This window comes from Diabrotica undecimpunctata, chromosome 3 (genome assembly GCF_040954645.1).
Source record: "Diabrotica undecimpunctata isolate CICGRU chromosome 3, icDiaUnde3, whole genome shotgun sequence".
Taxonomy (NCBI): domain Eukaryota; kingdom Metazoa; phylum Arthropoda; class Insecta; order Coleoptera; family Chrysomelidae; genus Diabrotica; species Diabrotica undecimpunctata.
The window spans coordinates 127575063-127602277 of NC_092805.1; the positions used below are offsets into that span (position 1 = coordinate 127575063).

Genomic DNA, 27215 nt, shown 5'->3' on the forward strand with positions numbered 1-27215 from the left:
CGTTGGCAAAACTGTAACCGTTGTGGAAGATCTGTTGGAAGTAAATTTTGAACAGGAGTGAAGTGATAAGGATGGAGGTTCTCTTTTTTTAGAATTCTAACAATAGCCGACTGACTTACTCCTGTTGCTGCTAATAGATGTCGTGAACTTATTTCAGGATTTTCATCTACTCGAACCAAAAGTTCATCTTCTTGATTAGATGTGATTTGTTTCGGTCGACCACCCCGATTTTTAGTGTGAAATGACCCAGTTTCACCTAAACTACGATATAATCTTGCAAAAGTTTTGTGATTTGGTTGCCTTCTGTTTGCGTATAACATTCCATACCTTCTGGCTGCCGAGCGACCGCAAAAATTTTCTTGTGCGTATACGCAAATCATATCTCGCATTTCTTCATTAGTAAAATGATTGTGACGAGGCATTTCAATCAAAAAAAGTAATGATTACTTTTAAAAAATGCAACATTATACCACACTGTCACATCAAAAATAATTTACTCTGAACAAATGACATTTACCAACAACAATTATCTGACAGTCCAAAGCATACTTTTCATAAATGAAATAATATTTGAAATCCTTTTTTAAGACTCTAAGCAGTTCGACTGCGTTTTTATCGAAAACGGTTGAAATTATCATGTTAAAACAAGAGTACCAATTTTACGTAAAAATGATGTTTACGTCATATTTTCTAATAAAAATTACTAAAAAGTTTCATCAGAAAAAGTTTAGACTCAATTTGATCATTAGGAATGATCCACGTGGCGCCCTCTATGACAAAACGTAAAATTGTAAATAAAATACTATTTCTTGTCTTAGATTATGCCTCTGTGTCAATTTTGATAGCAATTTATAAATATACAGGGAAACTATTAGCAAAAAACGAAAAACAAAAATTAATTTTAACACCCTGTATCTTTTTTCTCAGCAACATTTTATTAAGGCATATTTGGCCCAATAGCCATATTTTGGTCCAAATAAGCTGTCCTTAGTCTATGTCCCAATAGTTATGACTCACCCTGTATAATGTTTCTACTTTAAATAGTACCGTATAAAGATCATTGTAATCTTCTATCATATTAACTGCTATCATGGATTTCCAAATCGAGTATACCTATTCATGTAATTATATTATTATATTCACTTTATCCTACAGATACAGGAAATAAAATTTTGAACATGACTTCCGATTTGAAAATGTCCATTATTTTTTTATTGTTATTTTCTTGATTTACTCACACTCCCTCTGAGGAGTAAACTCACTTACCCCAGATACCTACGGTACTAAAAGGATTGAGCTCTGCTGAGACTCTTTCCATGATATCGGGCGCTGGGTGACTTGATACGTCGTAGTATCTCCCCAAAAATTTTTTCGTTATATTTAACAAGCAGATTATTGTTGTTTGCTATCGCCACATCTATTATGTTGTAGTATGTTTATTAACTACTATGAGATCCAGTCTACTATGTACCACTGGTTGGTCTGTGAGCACATTGTTTGTGCCTTGTACAGCTTGTAGTTGTCGTTTTCAAGCTTTCTGTCAGGGACATATTGACAATAAGTTTTGAGAAGTCCCAGTTTATTGGCTAATTCATGGTGAATAATCTTTCCTGAGTCATGATGTTCTTTATAATCAGTACAGACAAACGCCTGACAGCTCCCGGTAAGATGTTGAATGGTTTCTTGGGCTTGACATCTATATCGGCATTTATCGCTTTGGGCTTTAGGGTTTTTGAGAATACATCGTCGACGTTCCGGCAAATATCATTAAGGGCAAATTAGTAGTTGTGAGAAAAACACAATTTTAACTGAATTTTGTGTTCATAATTTCAATTGGTTAATTATAACCACTTTTGAGCCCTTTTAATATCTAACTGATGGTTATGTTTGGGATAGTGATATTTATAATATTAAAAATATTGTCTGTCTCTATCCCAACGGGTTTGACGGACTTAGTTACGTTTTCCTGGCGAAAAAAGCCAAATAATCAAAAATTATATAAGGAGACTATTGCATATTAAGATCTAAAAAGAACAAAAATGTAAATCTTCTCTTAAGCACTTATTAACGTTAATTCTAAAACAAACGGCAAAACGAATAAAACAAAAAAACAATTATTATTCTGAATCCGAGTCACTCTCACTGTTTATGCTTGGCTCAGGATTCGGATTGTCAGCAGATTGTGATGTTGGTAACAACAAATACCAATGGTCAAATTCGGAGGGAATGATATTGTTAACTTCTTTAAGTCGTTATATTTTTGTTGACAAATAGGAAGATTCGCCGAGTACGCGCTATTTAGCGTGGGTTGTTCTGATGAGATAGGTCTGCCACGTCCGCTGATATTAATGCACAGATATTCGCCGAAATGGCCATACCTATATTTGACTATGCCTGGGTTATTTTTTTTTAATCCGAATACATTTGACTTCTAACCATCTTACTTTCTCGCTTTAGATGTTAACTCTTCTATTTCTTAAAACAGCTAGCGAAAGTCTTTTGAAATCAAGGAAATAACTAAATTTTAGTTCCTTAACGACATACTTATCATATTGTTTTTTTCCTCTTTTCGATCGAGCCAACTTGAAAATGTTTAACCAATTATTCATTGTATAAACAGCCACAGAAATTGTATAAGAGCCACATATTTTTTCTGTATTTCAATCGCACTATGCAGACTCAAGAAATTTGTGCTCTAGGGTGGTAATGTCACTGCTTCCGTAATGAACAAAATAATATAGCATCTTCAGTACATGTGATTCCGATTTTGTCCACCGCAGGTGTTGGAAAACAACAAGACGTCACCAACAACAAGTAGCACCTTCATAAATTGTCAGATTAAAACCGCACAGTTTACTACCATAATACATTGGTGATACTTCACTGCTTGGTATTTGCAGTACGCTTTGGAGATCAAATATCACTGTAATAAACTGCGACTTATCCATTGCTCTTTGTTTGTCAACCTGTTGTGCAGTATTTGCAGCAGTTTCACGCTATGTTCATGGTAATTTGGTTCAAGCTTAGCCTTATCTTCACCACGTGCAGCTTGATATCGCATACAAAGGGAACACTGATCCTTGCGTGGTTTAAAGAACGAATAATTGTAATTGTTGCCAAATATTCTTTTGTAGGTAGTCATACTTTTAAGTGAGTAACCGTTTTGTTGACACATTTCTTCGTATAGCGAGCACATTTTAGCTATGGAGAGTGTCGCATCCACATATTTTCTCTGAGACTCTTTTCTACAGTAATGTGAGTCGGTCAACGGGAAACTTTCAATATGATTTACAATGATTTGTTTATCCTTCTCTGAAAGTTTATTGGCTGGGATATGTCTGCCTCGTTTGTCACCTCCAGTATACAATCCTGATGTAGTATTTCGGTTTTCAAATGCTTTATTTAGCGGTCTGTTGCTTATTGACAGGGTTTTAAAAAAAATTTGCATACTCTAATTGGTGTTCCGTTTTTATAAAAATAAAATTATTTTGAATTAGTGCGTGATTTTGCATTGCTTGTTCGATGCCGGTGTCTTTGTGGAATTTTAGCTTGAACATTTTGAAGAATAAAATCCTTTTTTCGAGAGTAATGTTCTAATTTCCAATAGCTAGAGCATATTATCGGTTTCACTAAGGGGACGGATCTAAAGGGGAAGAAATAAGGTCTGAGGATATTTGGCTGGTTGCCTTCCTTTTTGTAGTAGTGTAGAGTTGGCCCAGATTTCTGCATTTTTTGTGATGTTTCGTTTCCATTGTGATTCGTCTGCCTTGTGCCAACGGCTTTTTTTCTTATATTTGTTATTCTTATTTCTTAGAGGAACTGAAATCGGAATCGTCATCGTTGGGATTGTACTTTTTATCTTGCTCGTCACTAGTTTCAAATGGTTCTAGATCACTTTCTTCAGTGGTCTCGTCGTCATAAATAACTGCTGTTGTAGAATTCGTTCTTACCTGATCTACCAAAGTCTCATTTTCTGGAAATTTTTTATAACTTGTAGATGGAGTATCTAACTTCTCGAAGTCAACATGATCCTGTCCTGTATTCTAAAATCGAAATCTATAATTAAACTAAAACAATGACATAAAGTAAGAAGTGCTTAAGTTTACCTTTAAGTTTACCTTCGCATGAAACATTCCAGGGCACATTATTAGTACTATTACTAGTATTATTATTTATCGACACTACTGACTGAACTATAACTTTTGGTTTCTTATTCAAATTTCTGGCCAGTTCGATCAGGCGTTTACCTCTGCCCTCCTGCATTATTATTTGTGTTTAATGGCTATTTGTAATAAAGAATATTATATTATTCCACTATTATAACTTGCAAAACACATTTATAATCAAGTAACACAACGTAATATGCAACGAAATCGAAATGTAACCTCGAACTGTCCAACCAATACATCAACAAGTCCAATTGACGCCACTAATAATACGTATTATTGCCAATTTCAGCAAAAGTCACTAAGTCCATTTAGATTTTTGCTGGTAAAGTGTTGTTTGTGACTTACAGACTTATGCACTCATATGCAACCAGTTATACATCACGCATGGACTTCATGACTTTTGCAGATAATAGAACTTGCTTTTTAAAAGTCGTTGGTATCTTTACCTAAGAATTGTATAAAATGAACTTAATGACTTTTGCCAGAACGTCGACGACATATACTTCATGTAATTTATAGTTGGAATAGCCGGATCCTGAATGGCAAGTAAGAATCCCTTTGTCTAGTGAAACATATTTCCTGATTTCAACCAATAGTCGTTGGTATCTTTACCTAAGAATTGTATAAAATGAACTTAATGACTTTTGCCAGAACGTCGACGACATATACTTCATGTAATTTATAGTTGGAATAGCCGGATCCTGAATGGCAAGTAAGAATCCCTTTGTCTAGTGAAACATATTTCCTGATTTCAACCAATAGTTCGACGCTGTATTGTCGATATATTCTTGACCGATCTCATTTTGAGATGTCGCCCATGCAGAGGTTTACTCATCCAAGTGAGCATTTTTTCTTACTTAGACAAGTGGTTTATGCAAATTTATTGTTTACTCAATTTAATCGGCATTGTGTGATCTACTGCGCAAATTGCGCGATTTAAAAATAGATTCTTAAATTAGCAACGTTTTTATGAAGTTGCTCACCAATGTCCATAATCTTCCTTATTTATATGGTATTATCTACATAGAAGTTTAAGAAATTTAGATGATTTATAACCTTTTTTTATCCTTATTAATGCATCCGTTTCTAAAAGACATATAATAACATGTATTCCAAAAAATAAAAACTAAAATAAAATATACGACACTAAAAACAAATTCAATACAAATCTACTTGTCCCGATAATATAGAGACGTCGTGTTTTTATGCTGAGATTTATCACAGACTATTAAAATTATGCTCGCGAACTTATTAATGCAGTTTCTATTGAGATATGAGATTTAATGACACACTGCAAAAATAAAGAATGTCATCTATTTGAACGGATTGGAATGATGCGTACAAAGCACATTGAACACATATACAGAAATTATGTGACTCTATGGAATACAAAAACTCTAACGAACGATCAGATTCTGATACAATTAGATTTAATGTAGTGTGCTCATTAATTAGAAGAATCAACTTAAAGTGTACGAAAAAGAATCAAGAATATATTCTTAGAATTTGACAACTTATTAGTATAACCAATACAGGTATTTGATTTATATACAGACATGGAAAAAAATTATCTGACTGTAGGGCATTAAGACAACGTAACAAACTGAGAAAAAATATAGACTTGTAAGTCCGAGAGAATAACATGTAAACACATATCTGTGATAGACCCGTAAGCACTATGGGCAATCTTGTCTATACATTGTTGCCGAAAGAAAGTTTATTTTTTAGATGGTCTGGGGAAATATTCCAACGATGTGATTACAAGATTTAAAAACAGGTTCAGGTTAAATCAACAGTTTCTTTTATCTCAATTCATAAAAAATAACATAATAAATTCTTAACGGCATAAATTAAAACAATTTTTTTCTAAAAAATAACAATTTTATAATTTTAATTAAAACTATTTTAAATGAAATTTTTAAAAAGTCGAGTACGTTTAGACAAGCAGTATACCAAACTATTGTAAAATTGTCTTCGGATTTTCCACATTTTGGGTGTTATGCTTTGAAAGGCTTGAATGATTTTTTGACTTAATCTGTCTAAATTTCCGTAACGTTCATGTCGGTAAGTTTGTTGCTTCACATAACCACATACGAAAAAGTCCGAAGGTGCAAAATCGGGAGAGGCAGGTGGCATTTTTATGGTACCTTGTATACTAATAATTCTATTTGGAAACGTAATGTTTAAAAAATCTAACATCTCCATACATTGTGAGCTGGACAGTCGTCTTGTTGCAACCAAATTTCATCCAGATTAATAGGCAATGCTGGAACTGCTGGAATTATGTGATTTCTCAGGAGATCTAGGTATATACGACGACACAAAGTGCCAGCCCAAACGTTGGCTTTCTGAAGGTATTGTGTTCTGTAAAGAACACTTACGTGCCTATTTTCTGTAGAGTAACCTGCGGTAACAGATGGATTGTGATGGCTATTTAAAAAAAGATGTCTCATCTGCAAACAAGATTTTTTTCATGAAATGTTCGTCACGATTAGTGCGTTCCATCATGTCCTCACAAAACACCATCCGTCGTTCATAATCAGCAGAGAAAATTTCCTGAGTTTTTTGCAATTTGTAGCAATGGTAATTATTTCTTTTTAAAATATTTCGTATAGTTCTAGCACTAATACCAGTTTCTCTTGAAAGTAGGATGCTGTTACAAGGAACATTGATTTCAGCTAGGCTACATACGGCAGTTTCACGCTGTTCCCGTTCTTCATTAATTGAATTAGCAGGTTGATTTTCATATTCATCACTATCTATGTATTTTCTGCAATTCTTGGCACAACCAGTTTTTTCAAATTTAAAAATAATGTTGTGAATTGTAGATTTTGTTGGTAAAGTTTGCTTAGCAGAAAATGGCTGACTTCAATTAGTGCGGTCGTAAATATTATTAAATTTATCTGACTTGGTCCATTGTTAAGACCTTGTACCTCAGGTAAACCATTGTTACCTGAAACCGGGCCTTTTATACTATTATCGGTTAACCCAAGATGTTTATAGTCGGTATACTAATTGAAGTCAACCATTTACTGCTAAACAAACTTGGCTAGGCTTTCGAATGAAAACCAAAACCTATCGATTATATCGTAGGCACTACTTCCAGAATAATGCCATTTAATAATTTGAATTTTATGTTCAGTTGTAAAGGTTACCATTTTTCAAACTTGAAATATCAATCTCTTTATTCTGTTTTTTTTGCAAATATTAAAACTGAATGTCACTTTGACAAAACTAGAATTCAATCTAATGGGTGTTAAAACCAAGCTCGTATGTCGATACTAGTTTCATACTATATTCGATCTCTCTCTGTTAGCAGGACAGCTTCATACTGTTCTTTTCGCACTAATTATGCATGCTATATGCAGTTTTCAGATTACCACAACTGTATATAGAGCCTTCGAGAAAACCAAATTAGAGCAATATGTGGAATGAAAAACCGCGATTTGATATTATAGACACTTGGACAAACTGACATATACGTAACCTAACTATTTATTTATCATTTTTTAAGTGATAAAAGTTAATAGTTTTCTAGTTAAAAACAAGTTAAAACTGAAACGAAAAATGACGATTTTCAAGGCTCAAAAACAGAAATACAAAATATAATTGTTGAAATCATCAAGTCTCTAAATTAAAGTTCAAACCTTCTTCTATCAGCACCTGATGAAAATGTTAGGCTTATTTTATTTTAAAACACTATTTTTTTATTGTTAATGAAGCGCTTATAACAGGGCGGAAAGTACTAAGGACGGTCAACAAAGATAGAGAAATGCTAAAGACTGTTGAACACCGGGAAATGTCTTATCTGGGACATATAGTAAGGGAAGTCGATATAGAATACTACAACTAATCCTTAAAGGCAAAATAGAAGGCCGTAGAGGTTAAAAAACACTCTAATAAAATATATCAAATGCAGGACAATTATTCCAAGTGGCAGAAGATCGAGAAGCCTTTGCAATGGTGCCAACGTCGGATAATTCTGATATGGCACATGAAGAAGAAGCTTCAAATACAATTAACACATTATCAGCAGACATAGCATAAAAGGAAGATCTCCCAGTCCCATTCTTCTATTATCTTTAGATTATTATCTTCTATTATCCGTACTTTAACCAACAGTCCTGTCAATATAATATATGGTGGGAATCAATATCGAGCCATGATGCATTGGGTACACGTAAACTCATCACCAATTAGCATAAAAGCCTTCGTAGATAGTACAAACTCATCACCGCGATAAAACCAGGGATTTTAAGATAAACCCGGAAAAATTTGCAAACTGATCATTGGCCTACCTGAGCCAGATGTATTAAATGCAAATGTAATGCATTGACCTGGATTAGGGAATTCCACTAAATTCTACTGATATACTCGGTTCGCTATTCCCAGTCCGAACTGTCTAGTGAATTTAGTAATTATTTTTTTTTCGAAGTTAGTTACTTTTTGACAGACTAAAAGTGACTGGAAAATACTATACAACCAAGCATACGTACTCATAGCCAATATTAATAGTAAACAAACTAAATAGTAAATAAAATAGAACTTTGTGAATTACCACCATATAATAAATAGTTATGTTAAATTATAACAACTAAAATATATTTTTTAAATATATACTACCCAAAATTTGTTGGATTTAGTATACACTTCCACTATTTAGAATAGTTCTTCTTTTTTTTTTAAAGAAAGAAGTCTGCAATAGTAGGATACTCGAGCTATAAATACTGAGAAGTAGGAATTGTTGTGTTGTAGGTTTCCGACAATGAATCTGTCAAAATATGCCCGAGCTAACCGAATGGAGTATAGCTACATAAAACCATGCAAAAATAAAAATTTCTCTCTAATAGGCCACTCACCGGAAGACACCCGATATAAATAAATATATCAGTTAAATTTAAAAGAAAAATTATTTCCTTTTTGAACTTTTATTGAATTTAATAGATTACCACATAAACAAGAAATGTAACGGATAACAGGCGATCTTTTCATTAGAACCCAGCGCCTTGGGCCAAAAACGCTGTTGATGAGTTTACCTATCTGTGGTGATTAGTTTACCTATCTCCAAAGGATGCTGGTGATCAGTTTGCTATATCTCGGAGGGTCTAATAATTTTATGGGGGGCTATAAAATGCTGAGTTCGTACACGTCCGATACAGTTTTATTTTAAGATGAACATGATCTATCTCTATGCTAGTTTTAATATTACCAAACCACATTACACATACACAGCTAGAATTATTTGTTATTCGGTTTCCACAAACAACATGGAAAAAACCTACATTTTACAATTATATATTAGACTCAATAACAGTACAACTAAAATAATCAAGTTGCTCATATATATATGTACATACAATATATTATAGTTTAACCATTATACAGCAAATATTAGAAATGTATTAGGTCATAAAGTAAAGGATATTATATATAAATACTGCTGGGACTCATCTGCTTGCTTTTATCTATATTTTATGGACTTATTTTAGTGGGAAATTGTTTAAACGGTGACTTGGGCTTTACATATTAAGGGCTGAAGTGCAAAGTATTGTCAAAAAGCAACACTGTTCAACAGAAACAAAAACTTTTTGGTTTTTTTGGCCATAGAGATTAAAAGTGTACTCTTATATATTCTTGTTCAGTTATTTGTAATATCTTTCTAATAAATAGTTTATTTTATTTTGTTTCTAAAAGAATATTGGACCTGTAATATTTTTATGGCAAAGGACGTTTTAAGTACATAGTTTGTATTCATCATGATTATCAACCTGTCTCTTTTTTGTGTGGCTTGCATCTATTTACTGATAACACGTTTCAGGTCATAGTCCATCCAATGAATGGGCGGCCTCTGCTCCGTATTGGCCTCTACTCGACAATACGTCTTGTCCATCGGTTGTCATATAATCTGGTGACGTGTCCTGCCCAATTCCATTTTAGCGACGTGATTTTTTCGATGCCGTATGCCTTCTTAAAAGTACCTATGTTATTAAAATGTCGTGGATAGCTTTGAAGATACGGTGTCTCTTTGCCATACTCCTTATTCGCAGTCACATTTCCAAAAATACACACAGCTTTTGATAAAGAAAATAGAGACTAATAAGAGAAATCATACGATTTCCTACCTGGCGAAACTGAATTCAAATTTTTACCACTGTATCTTTTACAACTTGCAAAGCAAACAGCTTGATAAATAAATAAAAATAGGTACTACATACATACAATATTTTTTAAAAAAGTAGGTTGTAGAATTATATCAAATACGTTTCTAGTATTCGTTAGAAAACACTGATCTACTTACACAGTACGAGACTCGCCCAAAAAAATTAAAAATTTGATGGTCTACGATGTTTTGTACTTCAGCGATTAATATAAGTATTAGTTTTCCTTTTTGTTATATACATTATGTTTAATATTAATTCGACTTTGTTTTAAAAACAAACTCTGAAACAAATCAGTAGTGTATGCTTTCTTGTTCTTACACGCTACTGCACATAGATGTAATATTTAGCATTTTCTGTAATTAGATCTCTAAAGTTGTATTAATTTTCTTGAAGTTACCCCATTTTAAATGTATATGGAATTTAGCATCGGAAAGTAGTAGAATAAGCAAATCATTAAATATGCAATGAAAACTTCTATGTCTTCTATTTTGTTGTATTGTTGGTGTGCCCAAGGATCCCAAGTAGGCATGTGTATGCTTTATTGACTATCTAATACACTTGACTGTTTGTTTGATTTTCTGCTTCTTGATACTGTTGAGGTAGATTCGAATTAACGAATTTTTTTAACGAAAAATATTATCAACAAAAAACAGTAAACAGATACACTAAATTTCAAATTTTTTGATATAGGTTTGATCACAATATTTATTCCTTAAAACCATTTCTAATCTCCAGACCAGCTTACTTAACAGATTTGTTTTCGCAACATTGCCATTACTTTAGTAAAAATTTGATGGAACATAAGATTATTTTTGTGTAAAAGTGTGAAAATAGAAATAAAATTTTATTTTCTCTAGTTTGAAACAGGTATGTGTCATTGTCAAACAGTTCTATTTATAAACGCATCAAGTTGGTCATCACACAATATATTCTGTCAGAATTGGCATTAATCAGATTTTAAGCTTTCCTTCCCTTCACTGAGCACCGTATATATAATATGTATATATGTACTCAATATTATTCGAGTATTGTTTTTCGTATTAATTATTTTTAATCTGCATATATGTATATTCTTCAGACTGCCTTTTTATTATTACATCTACGTTTTAAATGTATGTTGGATATTACTTTTTATACACTTCAATATTCAGAGTTGTTTAGAATTATATACCGAGTAATGCAAAAATTGCAGAAAATTAATAATTTAAACAAAGTCATGTCTGATGTTAAATGTTACAATGACCTTATCTATTAAAATTGTGTGATTTGTTAGTATTTTTATTATGTTTTATTATTAAAAAAGGATCCCACAAAAGACCCAGTCAATGGTTATAGCCAATTTTTTAATCAATTTAATATTTTGTATGCGCCATCTCTTAAAAAAAGAGTTGTGGGTTCCGAAAGAACCTTTAAGATTGTTTCATTGACTTCGAGCAGGCATTCGGCAGATTGCAACACGATATTTTTCGATTTCCTGCTGTCAGCAGGACTTGACCGCGACTGCTAATACACTTATTTTACAATCAAGTAGCCTCTATCCAAATTTGAGATAGCCGTACTGAAAAATTACCCATCAAAAAGTACCACAGGGTTGTGTTTAGTCACACAGTCTTTTTAATCTATATTCTGAAGAAATCTTTGGGTTACAGATAAAAGGGGATAAGACTAGAGAGAGAAGTAATCAATAATATCAGATACGCTGACAATACAGCCGTTCTTGCAGAAATTTTACAAGACCTCTTTAGTAAATTCTTCTTCTTGCAGTACCGTCTCCTATCGGAGGTTGGCTACCATCACAGCAATCTTCACTTTGTTGGCTGCAGCTCTGAACAAGTGTATTGAACTGCACCCATACCACTCCCTTAAATTTCGCAACCAGGAAATCCTCCTACGTCCCACATTTCTCTTTCCCGAGATTTTTCCTTGGATTATGAGTCTAAGCAGAGAGTACTTTTCTCCTCTCATTATGTGGCCCAGATATTCCAGTTTTTTCGTTTGTATGGTTTTTATGACTTCGCATTCCTTCCCCATCTTCAGCAGAACATCTTGATTTGTTACTCTTTCTGTCCATGGTATTTTCCACATTCTCCTGTAACACCACATCTCGAATGCCTCAATGTTTTTGATGTTTATCTTTTTCAGTGTCCAGGCTTCCATGCCGTACAGCAGAACGGAGAAAACATAGCACCTTAACATTCTCGTTCTTAAGTTTATATTTATGTCCCGGCTGCATAGGAACTTTTTCATTTTGACAAACGATTGTCTCACTATCTCTATTCGCCTCTTGATTTCTCTTGTCTGGTCATTAGTATCAGTGAAGCAAACCCCTAAATATTTGTAGGACGTAACTCTTAGTAAATTAGTAAATTATTTTACATTAGTAAATCTAGTCAGCGAAGCAAGTTATTGGAGAGAGTTATTCAAAGACAAAATAAATTGCAGTTGGAAAGATTAATGCAGATCAAGATCTGCTTTCACTTAATGGAGAGGAGATAAAACGTCTAAACTAGTTTAAATACCTTGGCAGCGGTTAAATGTAAATTGATATCGAAATATCACTTAAAGCTTTCATGATCTGGAAACCAATTGTATGTAACAGAAACCTGTCGATGCATATTCACAAGAAGGTCCTTCGCTACTTCGCCTTATAATACAAGGAAAAGTGAAGGGAAAGAAATGGATTGGTCGAAAGAAACTTTCATGGTTGCGTAATATTAGGCAGTGGTATGATTCTACAGTAGAAGACTTGTTTCACGCAGCAGTCGACATAGAAAGATTTCAGGAAATTGTACGTAGAATGACGGGTAACGTCTGAATACGGACACGGCACCTAAAGAAGAAGGTACTTCTCTATACCTACCACGGACAACGATCCATGTGCAAACTGACTAAATAAGATTGATCGTATGTTTGTTGGTTAAATGCAACATTTTTATGATTTTTACTTTTTACTCAATTATAGAAGCACTACAATAACATCAATCACACTTCACATAATTTTAATAAATAACATTAGTATAATGTCTATATCGCACCAGATCTCAAACTGCTTGTAAAATTTACTTATATGTGCATAATTTATAGATCCGTTTCTACAGTTGCTTTCAATATATATTTCAATATTTTGTAAATAGTTTCTAATGACTCGTGATGCAAAATAATTATGGACGATGCTTTATCACCGGATATAGATTTTGTCTGTAGAATATATTTAGATTTATTCATAAGTATATTTCTTTAAAATAACACATTTAAAGTATTTATTCATTTAACAAGAATATTATAGCACATCGAATCTGGTGAATTAGTACCTAGATGTTAGGAGTCTTTGAAATAAGAGATACACAGTATCTCTTATTTCAAAAACACTTCGCCCATTTATAATTAACTATATGGGTAATTTCTACTTCATGGTTCGTCTTACTAGATTTACTAGATAACCAGGTTTTGCGAATAAGTTATATTGCAGTTGAGATCATAAAATACATGTTCTAATTGCTAGATTACTAGATTTTGGCAACGTCTGCTTCATCATAGAAATTAATTTTCATTAAAACATTTTTTTATTGCTTTTTATATTCTTCTTCTATTAATTAGAGCAAAAAAATACATTTCTACTATTTGCAAATATGGTAAACAAAATAACATTATCAATTAAACTTACGCAGGCTTACGCTTTAGTGAAGAAATAGTTTAGAGACGTAGCATCCAATCTGCAGCTTATAATTCACAATGGCCATTGTTACTCACAGCAACATACCATTCGGTAGTCAAATATTTATCTATCAATTTACTAACATAATACTAATCTTACAGGTTCGGTCCATCAGCAGAGTTTAGAAAGCAGACCAGCTGTGTTTTCAACAAGAGAAGGCAAAGCTCCAGATGACGATTCGTACATAGGGTATTCCACTGTAGTGGGACATTTCAAACAAGGACAGGAATATGAAGGAATAGCTGTTGGAATGCCTAGAGGAAACAAATTGAAAGGAAAGGTACATAATAAATTGTGTAATAAACGCTGAATTTAATGTAAAGAATTTTAACCGTTGTATTAATCAAACGATATTTTTGCGAGAGAACGGTTCATTTTACAAAAAGTGCTAATAAACATTTTTGTTTAAAATTATCTCAGCTACATTTTTTATTTGAATTTTTTTTTATAACGTACGGAGTCTTGGTAAATCGATTTTTTCCGTTTTTTTTTTCCTTACAAGGGGGGTGGTTTTAAGGGGAAGACGAGGGTAGGAATAGTAAGCTTTTTTGCATATTTTTAGCGGTCCCAAAATTACCATTCTGAAAAAAATTAAGCTTGTTCGTTTGATTTTTAGAGATCAGTGACATTTTTATCTCTGGTGACTGGAATATAAATAAATAAATTTATTTATAACAAAACGAAAGCATCTCCCGCATTTTTAATGCGTTTTTTAGATGTCTAGATTCTAGTATATTAAGATTCTGGTATATTAGGGTACATTAAGGTATCATTAAATTGTTGGTTAAGCTTTTCAATAATGTATACTCAACTGGTAGTAGCATAAGGAATAAGTGTGAAGAAGATCAAGATGAAACGCAGTTTGGATTTAGGGATTGATAGGGAACTAAAGAAGCACTTTTTGCACTGAAAGTTTTACTACAGAAATGTCGAAATCTACTTAAAGATGCCTTTGTCTATTTTATTGATTGTAAAAAGACATTTAGTACAGGATATCATGACAAGTTAATTAAAATCAGAGAAAAATTATATTGGCGTCGAACACCGACCATTTAAATTAATGGGACATCAACAGAAAAGTGTAAGATTCTAAAAGGAGTCAGGTAGGGTTGTGTGGTGTGCTCACAGTTTTTTACTTGACTTATATTTAAATATTCTTTTTCTTCTTCCTCTTTATAAGCAATTCTGCTTGTTCACTGGCGGATTAATACCTCTATGGAAGTTTGTCACTCCATCTTTTGCGCGGTGGTCCGATACTTCTTTTGCAGATTGGTTGACGACATGGTATTTTGACGACACGGGTCTCCTCCATTCTGCTTATGTGGTTATTCCATGCTTTTTTCTATTTTGTGTCCATTCGTTTTACACTGTACGTTACATTTTCTTCTAATCACTTCTCTTTCGATCTCTCAGCGTTTTTCCTGTAATTATTCTCAGTACTCTCATCTCTGCCGTTTCCAGTATCCTTTGCTTTGTGGCTGTGTCAGGTCTTGTTCTTGAGGCATATGTCATTATTGGTCTTAAACTGGTTTTATAAATTCTTGATTTCATCTCAGTGTTAATGTATCTGTTTCACCATATAGTGTTATTAAGGCATCCTGCCAGTCTATTTGCTTTTTGTACTTAATCTCTCACTTCTTTGTCCAGGTCTTCATGGCTAGACAGTGTAATTGTCAGGTATTTTATTTCCATTACTTGTTTAATACTGATGCCATCAATTTCTATTTTACATCTGGTTGATTCTTTGCTGACTACTATTGTTTTAGTTTTCTGAGATGAGATTGTCATAATAAATTCTTGTGCTCTTATGTTAAATCTGTGGGCCAGTCGTTGCAGACTATCTTCATCTTGAGCTATCAATATTGCGTCGTCTGCATAACAGAGTATTTTGATTTCTTTGTTTCCCATTCTTCCTTTGTTAACGCTTTTGATGATTTCATCCATGATCAAATTGAAGAGCATGGAGCTCAATGAATCTCCTTGTCTTATTCTGCTGCGTATTTCTATAGGCTCTGTAAGTTCATCTATTCTGACTTCCATTTTGTTGTTTTGGTAGATGTTTTCGATAGTTTTTATCATATTAGGGGAATTTCTATATTATACAGAAGATGGATTACATCTTTGAGTCTTACTCTGTCAAACGCTTTCTTTAGGTCAATCAGACACAAAAATGCTGGTCTATTACACTCTAGTGATTTCTCAGTAATTTGATTAATAACGAATATTGCGTCTGTACACGATCGTCCACTACGAAAACCCTGTTGTTTATCTGCTAAACTTATCCCCTGATTTATTAGCACTTGTAAAATGTTAGTTGTAAGTTTTAGCGTAGTATTTAACAAGTTTATACCTCTGTAGTGTTCTGGCTGTTTTTTATCTCCTTTTTTGAATAGTAGAATTAGTTGGCTTGTTCTCCATTCTTCCGGTATTTTATTGTGTTTTATAATTTGATTAATTGCTGCTCCACACAATATTTCAGTAACCCGTTTGGTATCCCGTCTCTACCTGCTGCTTTTCTGTTCTTCAGGTTTTCAAAAATTTTCCGAACTTCCTGTAAGTTTATATTAAGTTCTTCATTTGTGGTAATTTCTGGTGTTGTCGGTTCTAGCGTCGTTTGTTCTTCCTCTGCATATAGCTTTTTTAAGTAGTCAATCCACGTATCCTTTTCTATGTGTTTTGATTCTATTAGTTCCTTTACCTCTGTTCTTTAACCTCTTATGAAGCGCCATATTTCCTTTCGCAGATCCTAATAATCATGTTCCATTTCTTTCGAAAAGCGTTCCCAGTGATCATTTTTTATTTGTCTTACACGTGCATGTGTTTCGTTTCTAATTGTATTGTAATTATAGTATGCCTCTTGTGTTTTGGTTGACATATATTTCAGGTAAGCTTTTTGCTTTTCTTTACATTTTTCCTTCACTTCTGTACAAAATCATGGAGTTCTTCGCCTTGGGAACGCCTTGCGATTTATTTTTATTTATATTTCTTTCACCAAAAACTTCCTTGGCCGAGGCTAAGATATTAGACTTAATTTTTCCCCAGCTTTCTTCGACTTCATCACTTTCTGTGATATATATATTTCTGCTTTTTTCGGTTATTCTTTTTTGGAATAGGTATCTTGTGGAGTCATCCTGTAAGCTTTAGACTTTTATCTTTGTTTTGTATATTGGTGTTTTGTTATCACATATATCACATGTTTTCATTCGGATTTTGCATAATACCAATTTATGATCGCTTCCTATTTAACTGTAACTCTTTATTCGACAGAATATAGTCTATCATAGATCTTTGTCCTCTACTGTTTTCAAAAGTGTATTTGTATTGTTATTGTTCTTTGTGAGGCAAAAATGTATTATTAATACGTATCTCGTTTATGCTGCAGAGGTCCCTCAGAGGCCTCCCTTTTCATTTCTGATATTTTCGTTATATCGCTGTTTTATTCCTGGAACTATATCATTGCCAACACGGATGTTAAAATCACCCATAATGATTATATATTCATTATTTGGGGTCTCGTTTATTACAGTCTGAAGGTGTTCGTAGAAGTTTTCCCTTGTGGTGGTATCTCTGTTGTTCTCTGGTGCATTGATTGCTATCACATTTAGAGGTTTGACATCCAGTTTAATTTTTATTTACTTTTATTTTTATTTTATTTTTATTTACTAACTAATCTTTCAGAGGTGTATTTACATTCTTGTACTTGGTGTAAACAATTTTTGTGTACTAACAAGGCGACTCCTTCTTTGGCTCTGGTTTCTTTCGCAACACCACTGTAAATCCTCAGATAGTCATCTAGCATAAGTTTACCCTTTCCTTTTTTCTTCGTCTCTTGTAGTCCACATATGTCTATATTATTTTCTATAAGCTCTTTTGTAGTCTTCTGCTCTTTTGTGTTTAGAAACTTTACGTTCCAAGTACTGATGCGAAGTATATTTCTCGTTTTCCATAAATTCGTTGCTGTCTTTCTCGCGTTAGCCGTCGTAATGAAATCATTCCTGTTCCGAGGCATAATCCTGTTTCTATATTTAAATATAATCTTAAAAACGATCTTTGTACATCTTAAAATATGGTGCAAAATTTAATGGAAAACTGATAAATACTATCAGATACGCAGATGACTACATTGAGCGATGACTTTAATAGATTGTAGTGTCAAAGTCCATTAACACGGTGGGACGAGGGATGGGACTAAAAATTATTTGTTTTAAAACAAAATCCATGATATTTAGTAGCTTAATAGACAACCAATACAAAGAATATCCAATTTTAAATGTCTAGGTTATAATATTACCAAACAATTAGTTCCAGATAAAGAGATAAAATGTAGAATTGAGAAAGGTTACCATTCTATAAAGATAACTTCGAAAACGCATGATTAAACTGACATATGATCAGTTCCCTTATATGGTATCGAAGCATGGACCTTGTAAATATCTACTATTAACCGCTTAGAGGCTTTTAAAATGTGGTTGAAGAGACGAACACTAAAAATCCGTGGACGGCCAAGCAGACAAATGAAGTAGTTTTTAATAGAGCAGAAGCTACTCGTCAGCTGATTATTAGCGTCAAATCCAGGAAAATAGTATATCTTTGGCATATAATACGGAGAAGAAAACTTCGATTAATTATAATGGGTAAAATCAAAGGACAAGCCTGGTGGTTGAAGAATTTCAGAGAATGGACCGGGATACGGAAAGATATTCACTGCAATAATTATGATATTCTATTCTGTTGTTTTCAAATTCAATTTGGCTTCAAATACATATGTTCATTTATAGTAAAATAGAAGAATTTAAACATATTTCCAATTATTTCTGATCGATCTTCATCCACTCTCAATATTTATTTTTTTCAATTAAATTTTTGGAAAATTTCGGTGAATTTCATTAATTATCATGTTAATTTAATATTCGTATACGAGTACAAAAACGATTATTTGTTATTTATTTTAATCGTTTAATTTTATGTATAACCCAAACTTCAAGTCTCCCTCTTTTAAGTGAAACCAATGTATTGATTTTTTAATGTAACACATTCACTAATTAGTTCATAGGATTGTATTATGTTTCTATTTTTTTAGGTTCTACTTTTTACTTGGGACCTCAAAAACTACAAAAACATAACCATAAGCAAACAAATCGGCTCCTACTTCGGTTACTCCCTTGCAGCTGCTGATGTAAATGGAGACAAAAAGTTAGACCTTATAGTAGGGGCGCCAATGCATACAGAACCCAATACTGAGGGAAACTACGATGTGGGAAGGGTATATGTTTTCTACCAGAGCAGCAATACATACGAAAGTTTTAACACCTCGCATTTTGTTGACGGCATACAATCCAAAGGACGATTTGGACTCTCGGTAGCTTCCCTTGGCGACTTGAATCAGGATGGATTTGACGGTAAGTTTTACTACTTTCTTTAAGTGTACAAATATATCACCTCTTAAGCCCAAACTTTCCAATACGCACATAAAACAATTTTTATATGATTAGAATAATAATGGACGACCAGCTTGTCTAATATCACCAATTCTTTTCAAAGACCACCTCAAGTCATATTAAAGAAATAGTGAAAAATGGATGCAAAACCACACAACAAAATAATATCTCACAGAAATGAAGAAAGTAAAAAGACTATTCTGGAACATTTTAAAGAGTAGGAAAACAGAATACTTCGGCTAAATAATTAGAGGACTTAGATATACACTGTTCACTGAATCCAGTAGCGAAATTTAGCGTGCTAATACTAAAAATAACGTGCTTGTAGCCAATATTATCTGTAACATATATATTATATAATATGAGATAGCAATTTAAACAGAACAGGGACTTTAAGAACAAAGCGCTATATTGGCTTATGCGGGGGTGATGTTGCGATTCTGGCTAGATATGCAGATGTATTGAGAGACGTATGCAGTGTATTACAAAGCTCAGGAAAACCTACTCAAAGTCAATCTAGTCATTAATGAAAAGAAATCAAAGTACATAAAATTTAAAGTACCTTAAACAGGATTAATAGATCTGGTAATCTTAAAAATCGACGAGAATGCAGATACACGAGAGCGGAGAAAATGACTGAGCTGGACGCAAGAATATCAAAAAGAAATGTTAAGGCAGGAGTTTTACATAAAATTATTACATCTAAAAATGTATTGAGCCAAAATACATATATACAAAACAATTTTAAGACCGACAGTCCTTTATGCAAGCGAAACATGGGTGCTAAACCAAACACAAGAAGAAAAAATAAATATATGGGAAAGAAAAATATTGAGAAGAATGTTTGGAGGTATTAAAGAGGGAGAGGTATATAGAATAAAAACCAATGCCGAAATAATGAGTCTTTTTAAAGAGCCTGCGATATCAGAAGTTGTAAAAGCTTAATATTGAGTTGGTTGGGACATTTAGAAAGAATGAAAAAAGAAAGAATACCAAAAATGTAGGTGAACCAAAAAAAAGTTTATATGAATTACGACGAAACAGGTCGGTCTAGTCATCAACGAAGACCAAAATCCTAAGATATGTTGGTAACTAAGGACCCTATAATAGTGAGGAACGGGAAACAGTCGTTGGAAGTCATATCTTTGATCGTGTTGACAGCCTTGGCTCGCTAGTAACTACTACCAACAAAACAAGTGAAGAAAATAAAAGACAAATAAGCCTTACAAATAGGGCATACTATGGACTCCAAAAATAATTCTACTCAAGAAATATCCAAAGAAAAACTAAAATTATTATATACAAAAACTGCTGAGGCCGTTACTTACATATGGGGTGGACACATGTAGGCTAACGGATTAGAATAGAGTAGGCCAGGATAAACAAAGGATTGTCGAACCAAAGATGATCATGATGTTAATGATTAAAAAGTTCTCCACAGCGAACATGCTTAATATTTTACCCCTTTATTTTTTTTTCAATCAATCCAAATGATATATATATATATATATATATATATATATATATATATATATATATATATATATATATATATATATATATATATATATTCAGGGATTCTACAGTATTTACTGCCTTCCCTCTCTCAACCGTTTCTATCTCTCTCTGTTGTCCCATTCTCCTTTTATTTTCAACCTTGGCAATAAAATAAATAAAATAAAATGAAGTCTCCCATAATGATCAAGTATCAACAAAAGAATGGAAGTATTGGAAACCATCAAGACACGAAAGCTGCAATACCTGGGGCATGTTATGCGTAATGTGAGATACAACCTACTTCAATTGATTATACAAGGGAAAATCCAGGGCAAGAGAAGTGTAGGAAGAAGAAGAATCTCATGGTTGCGTAACTTGAGGGAATGGTACGGATGCACATCAATTGAACTATTCAGAGCAGCAGCATCTAAGATCAGAATAGCCATGATGATTGCCAACCTCCGTCGCGGAGATGGCACGTGAAGAAGAAGATAATGATTCAGATTTTATGAATTTTTACTAAATCGGCTCACAAATCATTATAGAACTCTTCTATAGTATTTGTAGATTTATCAGCAGCTGATATAGCTGTAGTATATAACTGAATAATGTTACTCTTGATTGGGTCTAAGTTAAGTTAAGTCATTATACTTTTGGCAATTTAGCGATACAATTGTTCAAGATCTCAATGACTTCCATTATGTTGAATATTCATTCGTTTCATTTATTTTATGATGTTATATATCTTTTTTGCTCCGTACATAGTTTTAACATTCTATGTACACATATTTATTCTTCTCTATGGGATTCTTAGCGGACTTTGTCTATTTAAGGTCCAAAATTTACCATGGGAACTAGGTTTATATTTTTATCTGACAACGATATTAAATTCATCTTCTTCGTCTTTTTATGCTGACGTGATGTCTGATTTTCAATGTACCTCCAGTAAGTTGTCGTTCTACCAGTTGTCTAGAACACGTTCTACCGTGTTCGTATTCTTCCCACTGCTCGTCTTTCTATTGGTGAATCGTCTCTCACTGTCTTTACTACATTTGTTGTCATTCAGCTTATATGATAGTTCCATTCTAGTCTTCTATTTCTTATCCAGTCCTTGATGTTCTCTACCTTGCATCTACGTCGCATATCTGTAATTCTAGCTCTGTCCCATATCCCATAGTGTCTTACCATCACCTTTTGTAAGAAATTTCATCTCTGCTGTTTCTAACATTCTTTTTGTCCTCTGTGTGTCACGTAGTGTTTCTAGTGCGTATATCATTATTGGTCTGATGACTGTTTTGTAAACTCTGCCTTTCATCCGATATTTTTGTTTCTCTATATTGTTTCATTTAGGCAACCTGTGGCTCTGTTCGCTCTATTCCTTTAATCTTCTACTTCTGTTTCGAGCTTTCCGTAGCTAGATAGTGTGATGCCTAGATATTTAAACTCCTTCACATGTTCTATTATCTGATCTTTCTCCTCCATTTTGCATGATAGTAAATTTGCTGTTATAACCATGTATTTTGTTTTTTTTTTTTTAGAAATTAACATGTTAAATTTTCTGGTGGTTATCATACTTATATTTTATATTTTATTTTTATATTTATATTTTAAATTGTTTTTCTCCCATATAGTATTCTTTTTTACATTTTTACTTTTTTTATTATTTCATCCATGATCAGGTTGAACAATAGAGTATTCAAGGAACCTCCCTATCTTATCTCATTGCCAGCTTCAATTGGTTCAGTTAGTTCTTCTTCTACTGTTACTTTTATTGTGTTGTTTTGGTAGATATTTTCGATCGTTTTGATTATTCCTAGAGGTATCTCTCGTGCGTACAATAAGTAAATAATGTCCTTTAATTTGACCCTGTCAAATGCCTTCTTAGAGTTCACGAAACATAGATACGCCGGTTTGTTATATTCCAATGATTTTTCTTGTACGTGCCTCATTATAAATATAGCGTCGGTGCATGATCTTCCGGACCTAAAACCTTGCTGTTCTTCTACTAGTGTTATAATTTCATTCAGTTTGTTTTTTATCACTTTGGTTGTTAATTTCAGTGTTGTGTTTAATAAATTAATTCCTCTGTAATTTTCTGGGTCCGATTTGTCTCCCTTTTTGAAGAGAGGTATAAGGATGCCATCTATACTAGGAAAAGTACTTGGAATACATTATTTTAAAATGGTCTAATTCTAACAGAAAGAAAAAAAAGTAGCTGAAATGTTTATTGATACATTTATTTGAAATGAAATTTATATGATACATTTATATGAAATTGGTGGCTAAATATAGGTTTATTTATTGTTTTCTGCTCGGTTCTCTTTTATAGAACCCATCGAGAAGATTATTATTGTGTCGATTTGATCAGTATCCAATTCATTGCAGTATTCTATTTGTTTCTGTAGGAACATAAAGTAATATATGACTCTCTAATTAAAATCTAAGTCACTTTTTTGTTTAGACTTTGGTGTTGGAGCTCCATATGATGGTCCCGACGGTAATGGAGCAGTATACATTTACTATGGTTCGAAGGATGGAATTAGAAAAAAATACGGACAAGTCATTTATGCCTCACATATATCAGGTTCTAGACATGCTCTATCTACATTTGGATTCTCAATAACTGGCGGATTAGACTTGGACAATAACGAATATCCTGATATGGCTGTGGGCGCATACCTCGCGGACTCTGCATTTTTCTTCAGGTAAATATTTATATCAAAATACCTCAAATAACGATTTAGTAGGATAAACCTTTTATTTATTATTCCCTTTTATTTGAATATCATGTCTTGCAAAAATAAAGGGCATGTTATATAAACAAAGCTATCTTGTAACGGAGCGATAATAACAATGTTAGACTATTCTAATACAGGGTGTCCAAAAACTCTCCTGACAAACGAAGACAGGAGATATTTCAAATAATTTTAAGACAATTTTACCCAATTCACCTAGTCCGAAAATGCTGCGTAAGGGAGCTAGAGATCTTTGAAGATAGCGCCTTGTAATTAGTTTTTTTTAAATACCTCCAGAACGCTTCTATTTAGAAAAACGAAAACTGGTACGATTATTTATCATCCAGAGTTAAATTGATTTCATCAATTGTGAATTTATAGTACCTATCATAGGCGTCCGTTTGGTAGGCCAACGGTTATTTTAACTTTTTTGTCTTTAACTTTTAAGCATTCGTGATACTAGATTATTAATTTTCAGTTTATTATTTATTATTATTAATTATTTTTGCACTAGTTGGCCGTGACCTGTCAACAGAAGTATAACCTACGTTTTTCGTTGTCAACTTGTGGTCAGTTCGTGAAGTTTGTTTTTTAGTTTTTTACTTTGGGGCATTCAAATATAACAACTTCAATTCAACAAAAATGATTTTTACTAATGAGGAATGCGCTTTTATGCTTTGGTTTATGGCGAAATAAGGTGTAACGTTCGAGCAGCACAACGTAGATACCGTGAAAATTTTTTCAATCGTGATCACCCTCACTCAACATTCACAGATCTTCATCAACGATTAAGAGAAACAGGTTTAGTGATCCAAAAAATAATGAAAAAGGGGACATGAGGATGTAACAGCAGCACAGAAGATGATGTGGAAATTGAGAAAAATCACGAAATTAGCATTCGAAGACTTTCTGCCATGTGTCTTACAATTTAAAAATCTTCCGTAGAAAATATCTTACACAACGAAAATTTAGTGAAGAAATCGCTAGATGGTTACAAAATCAGAAAAATAAAATGAAGATTTTTTCAGATACATTTTGTTTTGCGACACAGCTACATTCACAAAAAATGGAATTTTGAATGTGCATACTGCACAATGCAGGGCCGCCGCTACCATGTGTGCCAAGTGTGCATCGCACACGGGCGGCCAACAATAGGGGCGGCCAAAAGCTGATGATAATAATTTTATAAAACGAAAATAAATTCAAATAATTAAACAGTAATGATTCAGATAATTCTGTGAACTCTAATATTCCAAACAATAATAATTATTCAGTACGTGATAATACTTAAATGCGTTTCATTTATCATGTATACTTTTTTTTTCATCCTAATCTAAAAAAAAATGTCAAAAAATATTATTTATTGTATGAACTGCCGCCCTTTTGCAGGTACAGTCATAAAGCAGTTTCGGGAATACTTTTTAATTCAAAGCGGCTATCGGCTTTCAGACTTCAGTTATTTCACACGTAGATACTTTACAAGAATTTAGGCAAGTGGTTGTAAAGTTTCTGTTATAATATTGTTCCTATGGTTATGTTTATAGATGGGTTATTATGTCTTATGTTCAGTCTTAGTTGAGAATTCGATGAATTTAGACACGCTTTTGATAAACGATTTTGTTTGTAAAATATAGTAGTGTACCCGTTTCTATTGCACAGTAGGTACTGTATTTCGAAGTAACGTCGAAATCAGAGCAATTTTATTCGTATACGCGTTACGGCTACGTATTATTTGGAGAAACATTATTTGGACAACTTATTTGCAGTGTTTTTGGATTTATTTTGTTAAATTCGCCCGGCTTCGTTTTAAGTGATAATTTCAAAATGTCCGAAAGAAAAAGAAAACCACTTTCAGGCTTTTAATATAGAAAAATAAAGGAGCCAAAAAATGAGGAGAAAAAAAAACTTAGCCGTGCACTGGAATCATTTTTTATGAAAAACATACATGAAAATATAGAAGACTCGGATATAAATTTAGAACCTTCAACTTTAAGCGAAGTCCAAACCATAGAAAAAACTACCATACAATTGAATATTCCTGCGGATAGAGACAGATGATTTGATGACAATAATAGCGATAGTGCGAGTGCTGATGCTGAAACGCCTAAACCTGAAACCACCAACCAAGACAGAACAATTAATGTTCCAGTTAATCTGGATTGCAGTGTAGGAAGCTCCAGCATATACTTGGTTTCAGATGATCCCGGAAAATGGCCTGCAAATATGAATCCAAGTGAAGTTCAATTTGTAGTTAAAAATTTTCCTCAGAAAATTACAAAAATTAACTTCCCCAGGGATACAAATAATAGGAAATTTTCAGAAACTTATTATTATCGCACATTACCTAATCAATACCAAATTCATCGCCCGTGGTTACTTTACTCATTATCACTAAATAGTGTTTTTTGTGCACCTTGTAAACTGTTTTGTTGTGATGAAAGCAGCCGACAATTACTTAGTGGAATTAATGGGGTAAGTGACTGGCAACATTTAGCTATTATTTTAAAAAGAAATGAATCCGGTGCAGCTCATATAAAATATTCTCAAAAACTGTTTGAACTATCTACAATATTAAAAAAAGGATTAACAGTTGACTCTGCTCATCAAAAATTATATGAAGTGGAGAAAAAACATTGGGGCGCACGTAGAACAAATAACAATTGTAGCAAGATGTGTTTCTGCTTTCTGCAATGTTATCTATAGAACATGAAGTGTGTGCGTCATTGGACATTAAAGATATTGTCAAAAAGTTTTCCGAGACGAAAGCCCGAAAAGTGCATTTTTAGTTTTTGTTTATGTTTCTATTCACGATTTATTTTAATTAAATGGACGTTTAAATTAGGATACATATTAGGATATACATATTCTGGACGTTGGATCATGGTTATTAAATTAGAATAATGGACGTTTAAATTAGGATATTAGTTTATATTTAAATGGGAATAAACCACAATTAAAGGTTAAAATACGTTTATTGACGTTTCAATTTCCACTTCGGAAATTGTTCTCAAAATACAAACATTAGTAAATTAAACAATTTTTTTTTTTTTTAAACGTCAATAAACGTATTTTAACCTTTAATTGTGGTTTATTCCCATTTAAATATAAATTAATTTAAAATGCCACAAGAAAATAGCTTCAGAACAATATTAGGATATTAGGATGGGATATTAGGATATACATTAGGATAATATATGGACGTTGGATCATGGAGATTAGTCTAAATGTTCAAGGAAGTATTTATCTATTTACAAATTATTATTGTTATATTATGCATCTTCTGCACATTTCTTTAAATAATAGTATGTATGTCTAAAGTTTTGGAAGGGGGGCGGCAAATATTAAGTTGCACACGGGCGGCCAATACCTTAGCGGCGGCCCTGCTGCACAATATTATTCGGCGGTCTACTATTCGAAGAGGCGGTCCAGTTACTTGGCCAGCAAGGTCGCCGCAGTTTAATCCTTGCGATTATGGTGTTTGGGATACATAAATTTTATAA

At 33.0% G+C, this 27215-nt stretch overlaps 1 protein-coding gene across 3 annotated transcripts in view; it reads left to right on the forward strand.

Annotated features, from left to right (window-relative positions):
• Positions 1-27215, forward strand: part of if (integrin subunit alpha inflated) — a 460319-nt gene that overhangs the window by 350037 nt on the left and 83067 nt on the right. For all 3 annotated transcript variants that reach the window (XM_072526897.1, XM_072526899.1, XM_072526898.1), the window contains 3 exons: positions 14147-14325; positions 19126-19444; positions 23442-23685. In XM_072526897.1, coding sequence (XP_072382998.1) covers positions 14147-14325; positions 19126-19444; positions 23442-23685 — 742 coding nt within the window. The remainder of the gene's footprint in view (positions 1-14146; positions 14326-19125; positions 19445-23441; positions 23686-27215) is intronic.